The 12,268-nt window shown below is 50.4% G+C and overlaps 1 protein-coding gene across 6 annotated transcripts in view; it reads left to right on the top strand.

The window, feature by feature from the left end:
• Window positions 1-12,268, top strand: part of ppfia1 (PTPRF interacting protein alpha 1) — a 46,993-nt gene that overhangs the window by 24,236 nt on the left and 10,489 nt on the right. For 5 of the 6 annotated variants that reach the window (XM_062550018.1, XM_062550020.1, XM_062550019.1 and 2 more), the window contains exons 9-19: window positions 802-936; window positions 4,937-5,020; window positions 5,250-5,381; window positions 5,582-5,644; window positions 5,767-5,846; window positions 5,965-6,115; window positions 6,791-7,014; window positions 7,668-7,899; window positions 10,745-10,869; window positions 11,200-11,369; window positions 11,918-12,008. In XM_062550018.1, coding sequence (XP_062406002.1) covers window positions 802-936; window positions 4,937-5,020; window positions 5,250-5,381; window positions 5,582-5,644; window positions 5,767-5,846; window positions 5,965-6,115; window positions 6,791-7,014; window positions 7,668-7,899; window positions 10,745-10,869; window positions 11,200-11,369; window positions 11,918-12,008 — 1,487 coding nt within the window. Of the gene's footprint in view, window positions 1-801; window positions 937-3,662; window positions 3,705-4,936; window positions 5,021-5,249; window positions 5,382-5,581; window positions 5,645-5,766; window positions 5,847-5,964; window positions 6,116-6,790; window positions 7,015-7,667; window positions 7,900-10,744; window positions 10,870-11,199; window positions 11,370-11,917; window positions 12,009-12,268 lie in introns of all 6 variants that reach the window. The other variant, XM_062550015.1, reaches the window with a different exon arrangement.

Genomic DNA, 12,268 nt, shown 5'->3' with positions numbered 1-12,268 from the left:
CCTTTCCCTTGCCTGTCTCCTCTTTTCCTCGGAGCTCACACACACACACACACACACACACACACACACACACACACACACATGTATGTATGCACACACACACACACACACACACACACACATACACACACACGCACACACACACACACACACACACACACAAAATATTGGCTTAGTACTGCTAGCAAAGAGAGAGCAGAAATGTAGCTGGTCCCCCGCAGGGGAGCGGACCCATGAAGAGGCCCCTTGTGTCCAGATAGAGCCGTGATAAGCGTCTCTCTTGCTGGCTGTTTATTCAGATGGCCGCTGGCTGGGCTTTATCACGGCCAGAGCTGGGAATCTCACAAGCCAAACGTGTGCTCTGGCCAACCACTCTGCCAGCTGATTTTACTCGGGAACTTCTCCCACTTTATCCCCTTTGGGTGTGAGGATTTTCCCAACTTGTGTATCAGTATTGTTTACTAAGAGGCAACTACAGACAGCTGTAAAGAATACCAATGCACTTTTGATGAATCTTTGTACCAGTTTTAGTGCAACTGTTTAACTGCTACCCACCTACAAGTCGGACTAACGCTTGAATTTCCCCTTGGGGATCAATAACGTATCCATCTAGCTATATATCTATCTAATGCAACTTTGATTGTTTCTGTGTAGATGGGGTGCTTTCTTTCATGATCTTGATAGCTTATGGAAACAGCTCAGCCGCTCATGGGGAGCCCTGTGTAATTCTCTGTAAGTTGGTCCCTTGTTGTGTGCCTGTCGGGTCGTGACCCAGTGTGTTGTGTGTTGTGTGTCCGGCAGACGGAGGATAAGAACCGGCAGCTGCAGGAGCGTCTGGAGCTGGCCGAGCAGAAGCTCCAGCAGACCATCAGGAAGGCGGAGACGCTGCCCGAAGTGGAGGCGGAGCTTGCACAGAGAGTAGCCGCGCTCACCAAGGTAAGCTCCGCCCACTCACTACACACACCTAGCCCAACAGGCCTCCTCTTCTCAGCAGTAGGATGGGGACACTCCTGTGGCCAGCCCTGGATCCTGAATTTGACACACGGACACACGGACACACGGACACACGGACACACGGACACACGGACACACGGACACACGGACACACGGACACACGGACACACGGACACACCACACGTCAACATCATTGACGATGCTTTTTACCCTTAAATGTCATGTACATGTGTGTTGCTTGCAGGGAGTGCAATAACTGCCAACTGCTAACTTCTGCTAACTTCTGCCAACTCACGCTTTTCTATATGTTGTGATAAATGATTGTTTTTTTCCCCCCACTGAATCATAATATGAAGGAAGGATGCAACCAAAGTAAAAATCCTGCTCTTAAAGTGAAGCTGTTCTGCTTGTATGGACAACCTTAAGTTGTTCATTGAACTTCAAGATCAAGAGGCTCAGCTTTTTTACAGCACAGACAGTTAGTTTAGCATTCAATAAATGGCATTTCCAGTTAACACGGCAATCATAATATACTAAACACTACAAGGAACCGTTTGAAGACTGAACCACATTGGAACCATTTTTACATTATATTAAATAATAAAATGGTATTTAGTTTCCTTTATTCCCCTCCCAAATGTTAGCTAGCTTCTGTATCTCTGACTAGTGTGGAACCTTCTTTCAAAGCCTCTGGAGATTGGAGCCTCCACAGTACCAACTTTTTCCTGGCCAATGTGCTTTCACACCTCTGTCTGTGTCCAGTGTGGTCTCTTGTTTGGTTCTCCTGTAGCCTAATTTGGATACACTTGAACCTTATTTTAGGATCTGGTCTTGTAGGCCAGTTGTCCTGTAATGACTGGTTACACCTCTGTGTTGTTGAACAGCACAGCGTTGCTCTCCCACAGAGAGCAGGGAAACACTTAATTTCTCTCGGCTGGTCAGAGAGGCCGAAACGCCACACAAAGCCACTGGGCCTGTTTAGCTTCCCACTGCTATTGTTTGGGAGTGGGTGCGTTCTAAATTCAGGCCCGGGGCTATTTTGGAGCAGTCTGGCCCTGTATTTAGTCCATCGCTGGACAGACGCCATCTGTATGTGTTAGTCATCATCTCAACCAATTGAACCAAATAGAGTGGACAGCGTGGACCTCGTCCCACGGTTTTGGACTATGCTGCTTACTTAAAGACAAATGGCCATGGAACGTTAATGTGGACCTCTGTAATGGAGTATATGCCGAGGCTTGGCAGCATGGTGTTTTGCCCCCCTGGGTAATAAATGTCATGTCCGAGAGAGAGGAGCGTGGGGAGACTGCTGCTTCAGCCTTTGGCAAGGACATCTTCTGTCTAATTACCATTAGCGACCTCCCCCCCCCCCCCCCACCCACCCTCCCTGCCCCACAGCTCAGAGCTGTCTGTTTGCTTATTGCTCTCCAGTCTCAACATCCTCACATCCCCCTCTTGTCACGTGCAAGCACATTTTAGAGCACCGTTTCTGGGGCTGTTTTGAGCCCTTTTTCGACCACATAGCTGTAGGGTTGACCGCCTTGCCCACTTTGGTCCAGTCAGAAAAAAGAAAAACATTCAAACATCTAAATAACTTCTTTTTTTGCAATTGCTGAAGCATTTACTTGCACAATCTGATTACGCAGCTTTTAAAGGCGCAGCGATAAAGTCGAGTGTCGAGGTCAAAGGTGCCGGATCAACCAGTGCGCTAATTGAAACTCAACGCTCTCTTATCAGACCTTACAATCTCTGCTGCGTCACTTGCATGCCCCTGTGTGTGTGTGTGTGTGTGTGTGTGCGTCTGCGACCTCTCGCACCTCTGCGGTTGACCCCAGATAACCACGCTGCAGCTAACCCTGTCTGCCTCCGCTGTGGTGTGTTAATCCGTGTGATCTCTGCGCTCTTCCCAGGCCACTTTTATGCTCCTTATGTCCAGATTCAGTCTGCTTCTGTAGGATGCCATCCTCTTCCCACTGGCTCCGTTTGGCACACGCTATGTGTGTGCACGCTGTGGTCATTTGTGTCCGAACCACTATCCTCCTCCACTTGTCCTTGTAGTCGTAAGGTGGCTGCATTGGCCACAAGCAACGTCTGCAGCAAGCCGCAGTGGAACAACAAGCAGCGTCTGCTCCCTTAAGTGTCTGAAGTGTTCTCCTTCTGTCTGTGCCTGTGCTCTGCCCTTTTCTAGCTTTCCGTAGTCCTTCAGTAGTTTCTCTCACTTTCCGTCTTGTCATTTCTCTCTCTCTCTCGCGCTTTCTCTGGCATGCTCTCTCTTTCTCTTTCCCCTCTTTTTGCAGCAGAATGGAACACTGTTCTCCTCTGTGTCTGTACTTAAGTCTTTTTGGTCCTATGCCTGTACTAAAAGTCCCTCCCTCTGCACTCTGCATTCTCTCTCTCCCTCTTCTTTCATCTCTCTCTTTCTCTCCCCCTCTTTCTCTCTTTCCTCTCTCTCTTTCTCTCCCTCTTCCTCTCTTCTCTCTCCCTCTCTCATTCTCTCCCTCTCCCTCCCTTCCCTCTCTTCTTCTTCTCTCTCCCTCTCTTCTCTCTCTCTCTCTCTCTCTCTCTCTTCTCTCTCTCTCTCTCTTCTCTCTCCCCCCCTCTCTCTCTCTCTCTCCCTCTACCTCTCTCCTCTTCTCTCTCCCCCCCTCTCTCTCTCTCTGGTCCCCTGTCCCCTGTCTCTCCTCCCTGCTGTCCCTGTCTCTGTGTAGTCTGGCTCTCTGGACTCTCAGGACACTAAAGCTCAGAGGAAGGTACACTGCAGTCTTCACACCCCGACCCTCCACCCCACCTCTCCAAACTCTCCACTCTCCACCAGTTCCAGCTCCATGCCTGCCCCTCTGCCTGCCTGCCAGCCCAGCCTGTTCTCATTCATGCCCAGATTTATATTATATTTCTCCTCCCCTGCCCTGCCCGCCCTCCATCCTACCATCCCTCCTCCCCCCCTCCGCTCCACAGCTCCCTCTAAAGTGCTGTAATCTAACCATAACAGGAAGTGTGCCAGCTCGCTTACGCAGGAGACCGCAGGAAAGGCTGGTGCCGCCCACGTCAGGGGGCAAGGGTGGGAGCGCGCCAAGGGGCGCCGGGCATTTCAGCTCCCAGCAGGCCTCAGGGCAGCGCTGCCTGACGGGGGTTTCGGAGGGCCACCTCTTCAAAGGGTCCTGGCAATCCGACAGCCAGATTCTAAAAGCACAACAGAAGAAGTAAAAAGTACAGGAGTAAAAAAAAAATAAAGCTAAAACTTCTTCAGCATTTTACTGATCTTAATGAATGAGTTCAGATCGTTAGTTTAGCTGAACTAACTGCTGAATTGATAGGAAAAGCCAGGAAAGTCCTTTGTAGACGGGGCCCGTCAAAACCAGCTTCCACTTTCAGACGTCCTTCATGACGTTCTTGCTCTGGTTTTTGGCTTTGGGAGTTGAAGTGAGACAGTAGAACATGGGGCCCTGCGGGGCGCATGAGCGATGTTGTACTGTCGGCCCACATCCTCCCCCAAACACACTGGAGTTTGTGTCAACTCTCGAGGAATCTTATCTTCACTAACCTCTGTGTTTGGTGTGCCGCCGCTCACCACGTGGCTGTCTGTCTGGCTAACCGAGGAAGTCCTCTGTGTATGTTTTGTTTTTTTGTCTTTCGGAGTGCGTGCGTTGGGTCTGTTTGTGTACGCTATCTGTTCTGTACACGTTGGCCTGGCTTAGTATGTGTCTTGTGCTTCCTGGAGCATGATGTCTGTCTGTCTGTGTGTGTGTGTGTGTGTGTGCGCGCGTCTGCTGGCTGACTAGCTCTTTGTCAAGCTTCTTTCTGTCTCTGCTGTCTCCCTTGTGGATCGTTGGGACAGACTTTTCTTTTTTGTTCTCTGTGCCATTATGCATTTTGATACAAGTCATTCATAATATTGAGGTTTCAGTTTTTCCCCTCTCAGCCTTTTCTTTGCTACGCCTCTCTTGAGTTCTTCATTAGTCTCTCTCTTTTAACCCTCAATCAGGCTGAGGAGCGCCATGGTAACGTGGAGGAGAGGCTGAAACAGTTGGAGGCACAGCTGGAGGAAAAGAACCAGGAGCTGCTCAGGGTAAGGGGTCAAAGTTCACCACCCACGTGTCACTTCCTGTCAGTCATTTCATCAACTGGGTCAGTGGTCCTGGCAACATGTATTGGCATCTCGGCTTGTTTCTGCCCCAGCTTTTACTCGGACATCAAGCCTTTGTCACGGAACAAAAACAAAAGCTTTCCTGCTTTTGAGCTGAAGTAAATATTTGTGTTTGCTTATTATTATTCATATGCATGTTTGCTGACCACAGGCCCGCCAGCGAGAGAAGATGAACGAAGAGCACAACAAGCGTCTGTCCGAGACGGTGGACAAGCTGCTGTCCGAGTCCAACGAGAGGCTACAGCTCCACCTAAAGGAGAGGATGTCCGCTCTGGAGGAGAAGGTACCGCTGGAGCTCCAGGTTCTGCCGGGCTTTGTTGTGCAGACCCGCGACTGCCAGCCTCCGTGCAGCCTGGAATATGGAGATGTTTCGTTAAAAGCAGCCAGTTTGTTTGTTTTTACATGCTGTAGTTGTGTGGGTGTGGCTTGGAAAGCAAGATGACTGTTCAGTATCTCTCTCTCTCCTCTTGTTGTTCCCTTCAGAACACCCTCATTCGTGATCTTGAGCACACTAAGAAGCTGATTGAGGAGGCTCACCATGAAAAAGTATGTATATCAAATGCAGGAATAGTATTGTATATATGTATCACTATCCTTAAGTAATTACAGTATATGACTATCATTAATGACTATTGTGTGTGTGTGTGTGTGTGTGTGTGGCCCCTTAGGAGCAGCTTCTGATCCAGATAGAGACCATGAGGGCCGAGAACGAGCAGGGCCGTAGCCGGAGTAACTCTCTATTGCACGGGTAAGCATGGCCAATATCCACTCTTATCCTCCATGGTCTATTTCCATGCATCCCTTCTTCCCCCCTTCCCCCCACACCCCTTCACTCACTGGCTTGGTCGGTTGGTGTGCTTGGGCAGGCGCTCTCATCTCGGCAGCACCCCGGACTTCAGGTACCCCGTGTCGGCGTCGTCCATGATGGACAGCCACTCTGACCACTACAACAGCGCGCTGGTGCTGAGGCGGCCGCAGAAGGGCCGCGTCGCCGCCCTGAGGGACGAGCCGTCCAAGGTGGGTCCCGCACTCCTCCGCACACCTCCGCACTCCTCACAAAGCCACAGAGGTCCCCCCTGACGACCGTGAAAAGAGATTAACCCGAGTGATTCATTTCAGACGTGTCCGTGTGTAACATGTTAACGTTCGCTCGCTGTGATGTTTTTGATATTCTTCTTCACATGGCGCTGTTTTCTTTAAAAAACGAGTCCATTATTTGATCTCGTTTCAAGATGGAGATTTCACCATGTTTGTGTCTCTCTCTCTCTCTCCTCCTTCGTTCCCTCTGCTTCCCTCTTTGCTTCCTCTCTGGACTACAGAGGCATGTAAGTGGTGTGACACTGCTAGCTCTCCTCTCTTCTCTCTACCAGTAGCTAGTCTCCCTGGATGCTTTGGAGTTGTTGTCCCCCCCCCATTGCAGTGCATGGGTCTGGCCTCTGAATGTCCAGCCTAAACAATACAGTGAAAGAGTGTTATCATAGAAGAGCATGTTGTAGTAGTGTTCCTGCTCTCCAATAGTGCCATATTTAGTTCACCAGGATCTTTGATACTTTTTTTTTAAGGAATAGTTCATGTAGTCTGGTGAGGTATTGGGGAGTGGGAGATATCTGAAGCATGCAGTGCATGACAAAAAAAACCACGAAGAGCTCAGTGTTTAAGCCGCAGCGTTTGGGTGCGATGTCCCCCCGTCAGGTGCAGACGCTCAACGAGCAGGAGTGGGAGCGCGTGCAGCAGGCCAACGTGCTGGCCAACGTGGCGCACGCCTTCGAGAGCGACATGGACGCGTCCGACCTGGAGGACGACCGCGAGACCATCTTCAGCTCGGTGGACCTGCTGTCCCCCGCCGGCCAGGCCGACGCCCAGACGCTTGCCCTCATGCTGCAGGAGCAGCTGGATGCCATCAACAATGAGATCAGGTGACAGAGAGTGTGTGTGTGTGTTTGTGTGTGTGTTTGTGTGTGTGTGTGTGTGTGTGTGCCCGTGCTTCCGTGCGTTCGTGTGGATACTCGTACATTAGTATTACTAGTAATACTAATGTACAGGTATCCACATAAACACACGGAGGTGAACACACACACACAGAAAGTATAGTAGCACTGTGTTTTGTCTGTGTGTACATGTCATAAGGAAATGAACTTGTGATCCTTTTGATCCTTGATTTCTGTGTGGGTGGAATGGTAAGCTGTAAATAAAGGAGTGATGTTTGGTATCTGGCTAAACCTGATTGTCATGTTCACCGGTCTTTTTATATTGACATCAGGCCAACAGGTGTCCGTGTGTGTCTATTTGTATATGAAGTATTAAGTGCGTATTACTGTAACCAAAGATCCTTAATGCGGAGCAAGATACGTCGTCGTAGTTCATGTCTATGGGCGCAAAACGGGGATCACTTCCTCTGCATAAAGGGGGTGTGTCATTCGTGTCATGTCCATAGACTTCAATGGAACAGCTCTGCATAAAGGGGGATTTTGCCCCCCCCTCCCTCTTACGATTCGGGTTCCAGGAAGTGGCTTCTCATGAAGTATCTTGCTCCGCCCTTAATGATCTTTGCTGTAACTACCCTCCTCAGGATGATCCAGGAGGAGAAGGAGAACACGGCGATCCGGGCCGAGGAGATCGAGTCTCGGGTGGGCAGCGGCGACAGCCTGGGTGGCCGTTTCCGCTCCATGAGCTCGCTCCCTCCCTCCCTGCTGGCCCCGGGTCACGCCGGCTCCTCGCCGCCCGGCTCCGGCCACTCCACACCCCGCAGGGCCCCGCGCAGCCCCAACCGGGAGGTGGACCGCATGGGGGTCATGACCCTGGTGAGCCACCCCTTCCTGTATAAACCAACAAAAACCGTTAAGCGTCTCATACATTGCCCGTCGATGACCGTTAGGATACTCGCATGATCATGATCATTGCCTCACCTTGCCATGTCCGTCCTCCTCGTGATTGGTCATCAACTTCGCTCATCCTGTTGGCTAGTCCATTTGTAAAGTCTCAAACGTATCCCAGTGCTTTGCTGCCTCACCTCTGTACTGAGCTGCAGCTCCAGGTTGTGGCAATGATTTCATTCATTCACTTAAGTTGTATTTTTAATCTCAAAAACACAACCTATGACGGTTGAGTTGTGGAAGGACCTTACCTCCCTGCCTGGACTGCCCATCTTCTCCCATTGCATACATCAGTCGTCGGCATCTCCTGTTTTGTTTTGTGTTGGGGTGGGGGGGGGGAGCCTTTGTGTTGTAACTGTGTTTTGTGTTGGGCGAGGGAGCTTTTGTGTTGTAACCGTGTCCTGTGTCTGTGTTGTCCCAGCACTACTGCTATGACCCTTATGTCATCCAGAGCTCGCTCTCACATCAGACCGTAGCTTACCTGCCCTACCCCACTAACAACACCCCCTTCTACAGCTACCCCTGCTTCTTCCAGGTACACACACACACGGGCTCATCCTTAGGGACACACACACACACACGTACGTAGGTGTGTGTGGGTGTCTGTCTGTCTGTCTCTCTCTCGGCTCTGTAGTTCTCTTCATGACGGTTTAACTGCCAGAGATCTGAGCTGTGGCCTTTTCTTATCTCAGTGCCGTGGAACTCGACTCGTCTTTAAAGACCCGTCTCCTCGCTCTAGCAGCTCAACATTTTTTTTTCTCTCCCTCTCACTCGCTCGCTCTCTCGCTCTCCAGCTCTCTCGCTCTCTTTTTGAGGGGGGGTCATGAAAGGAGGCTCCTGGAAATCGCTCTGCCTCACCCCTCCATCTCTCCTGAGCTTTTCCTAATCTTTCTTCCTGTCTGTCGGCTCTTTGCTGAGGTTTTGTTTTTTCTTTCTTCTCTCTCTCTCACCCTCTCTCTCTCTCTCTCTCTCTCTCTCTCTCTCTGGGATCAAAGGAGGAAATGAGTGATTAGAGCTGCCTGAGGGGAGAGAGAAAAAAAGAGCCAAAGCAAACCGGCGTTTACCCTGGAAATGCCAGAGGTGAAAGGCATGCAAGGAGGGAGAGAGAGAGAGAGAGACCCAGAGAGAGAGAGAGATGATAAAAGAATGTAGCGCCGCCCCAGAGCAGAATGTGATAAACAGAGGAGAGAGAGAGAGAAAGAGAGTGTGCGAATTCGTGCATATTTGTCCACCCCCGTGTGCGGCACGGCGCATCGTCACCGCCCGACGCGTCAGGCCCCCGCTCTACCGGACCGCTCTGTTTGGGCCCCGTGGAGCCTCTGAGTGGACTGAGAGAGAGAGAGAGAGAGAGAGACAGCAGCGCCCCAGGGATGAGCCCAGCCGCCCCCAGACCCCCCACCCTCTCTGCCCTGTGTGCCGTGACTCTGCTCTGCCTCTGCTTCATCTTCAGCATGATTCACTGACCGCCTACACACTGTGTGTGTGTGTGTGTGTGTGTGTGTGTGTGTGTTTGTGTGTGTGTGTGTTTGCATATTTTTGTTATCAGTTAGTTTATGCATGATTCCGTGCCTGTGAGAACAAGTATGTGTGTCATCTGAGTGGTAATCTGTGAGTGTCATCCCGAGTATGAGGCTTAGCTAATGAATGTGTGTGAATGAGAGAGTGTTTGTGTGTGAGTTTGCTACAGGGAGTGTGTTGGTGTGGCATAAAATCCTGACTTTGCGTGTCTTGTGTGTTTCTGCTGTGGGTCTGTCCTTCTTTCATCTCCCTCTGGTGTGCCTCTCCCTTTCTCTCTCTTTCTCTCTCCCCCTCATTCTTTCTCCCTCTCTCTCTCCCTCTGTCTCCCTCTCTCTTTCTTCCTCTCATCCTTCTCTCTCTCCCTCTCTATCCCTCTCTCTCTTTCTTCCTCTCATCCCTCTCTCTCTCCCTCTCTCTCTTTCTTCCTCTCATCTCTCTCTCTCTCTCTCTCTCTCTCTCTCTCTCTCTCTCTCTCTCTTCGTGCTCCTGTGCTTCTCACGCTCACCGCACCACTAATTTGCCTTTTTGTCTCCTCCTCTGTGCCTCTCATGCTTCCGACAGCCTAGCGACTTGCGGAAGCACCGCAGGAAGGTAATTTAGTGGAAATGCTTTTGGGGCCCCGAGCCCCGCGCACACTTAATCAGCCGCACGCCCTCACACTCACACTTGGACTCAACTCACACACACAAACACACACACACACACCCTAACTTCAGCTCTCACACACACTCATGTAGTAGCATGGCTGCCTATATATAGGGTTTATCTTAAATGGTATATGGGGATCGCTCTGTTCAAAGGTGTCTTTGATTGAACTTTTTATAGTTTTGCCCTCTTCTTTGGTGCTTCAGTAGTTTTGTTGTTATCCGTATATGTCTAGATTTCTTCATTCTGTTTTATTGGGTAACTACAAATTGCATTTTTTCCCCCTTTGTTTTTTACAATGCAACATGAAAACCCCTAGTTAACAGGACCACCATGAGCATCCAGCTGTAATTGAATCCTAAATCACTAGCAATTCTTATTGCAACTCTTGTTTCATTACTTTATTATTTGTTGCTAAATTAAAAGCTGATGTTTTACCACAATCGAACAAAGAGGCCATGTCAGTTGAGCAGCGTTAATGTGCACATTCGGCGCAGTCTTAAGGGGCCATTCCTGTTACTGCCGCTCCTTATATTGCTCTAACGATATTGCTTACTGAGTTGCTCGATTGCTCAAGTACTGAGACTTTTCTCTTCCCGTTTGGCCCCAGTCTGAGCAGGATGACAAAGCCACCATCAGGTGCGAAACGTCTCCCCCCTCCACCCCGCGCTCCATGCGTCTCAACAAAGGGGCCATCCACGCGGCCAGTCACGAAGACATCCGAGACATCCGCGGGTGAGTGCTCTGCGTCAGTCAGAGGAGATGGACGGTGGCGTCTTGTCAACCAGTCACCGGTCAGACACGCCCAGACATCCTGGAATCTGTGGTGCAGTAACATGCCTCAGACATGCACTTAGCCACTAATGAGCTGCTCAGTGGGATTGATTTGTGTTTGTGTCTGTCTGTGTGGGTTTGTTTGTGTCTGTGTCTGTCTGTGCATGTTTTTTTGTGTGTGTTTTGTGGCTGCATGTGCGTGTTTGTTATTTGTGTGTGTTCTGTGGCTGCATATCTTGTGTGTGTGTGTCCTACTCTTTCCCGTGTGACAATGCCCGTGTCCCTCTGTAGTATCGCTGGACTGCAGGACGGTCAGGGCAGCAACCCCAGCAGCAGTAACAGCAGCCAGGACTCGCTCAACAAGGCTGCCAAGAAGAAGAGCATCAAGTCCTCCATCGGCCGGCTGTTCGGCAAGAAGGAGAAGGGCCGACCCAGTCCCTCCAGCAAAGACTCCAGCCTGGGTGAGTCCCGCAGCCGCTCCACCCTCTCTCCCCATCACGTTCAATAATACTCAAACGTTTTCAATTCAATTTCCTTTAGATGGCGCAGAGCAAATGAATGTGTCTCCAAGCGCTATACATAGCCTAGCTTGAACTTTCAGCACAGGACCTCATGGACTAGGCCCGGTCAGTCAAGGCCATAGTTGGGTGACTTTCTCTGGAGACACTCTCCTCTGTAAAATCCAGGTCATGGAGACTGTGCCTAAAGACGGTTTATAAAACGGATAGTTCCCGTCCTTGATTATGATGGGTTGAGCCGCGTTCTATGCCGTTGTACTGTATCTTTCCCGATATAGCACAGCTGAGACTGCATGCTGAGCAACAAATCGCTTCGTGCCTAACAACACCCCTCACCTGTGCTATATTCACGATATAGAATGGCCTCTCGGGGCTTATTGCTTAAATATATATGTAGCTTTATATGAGTGTGTAGGGTGTATTAAGGAGACGTTGACTGTGTTAGCAGACTGTGTTGTCAGTGTCTGTTGCCTGTGTGTGTGTCCTAACAGCTGGGACGCCGGAGGGAGAGGGCTCTCCAGACGGGCTGGGGATCAGCAAGCTGGGCGGCCCGTCAGAGAAGAACAGGAAGCTGCAGAAAAAGTGAGTGTTTCACTTCCTCCCGCAGACGCAGAGTGATTTGTTACAGTAGACCTCTTTTTTTTTTTTTTTCTCGCAGTTCAGCAGTGGGTTGTGTGTGCGTATCCACATCGGATGTGGTCATGCCGCAGCGGTAACCACAGTACTGGTGACAATGGAGAAAGTTCGGTGTGTGTGTGTGTGTGTGTGTGAGAAGTGGTTTGGTTTAGCAGCCACACGGAGGCAGTAGCAGCGCTCTCTGGCGGAGTAGCAGCACTGCTGAG

This window comes from Sardina pilchardus, chromosome 11 (genome assembly GCF_963854185.1).
Source record: "Sardina pilchardus chromosome 11, fSarPil1.1, whole genome shotgun sequence".
Lineage (NCBI taxonomy): Eukaryota > Metazoa > Chordata > Actinopteri > Clupeiformes > Clupeidae > Sardina > Sardina pilchardus.
The sequence above is the reverse complement of the archived record's forward strand: the minus strand, read 5'-3'. Positions and strand labels throughout refer to the sequence as shown.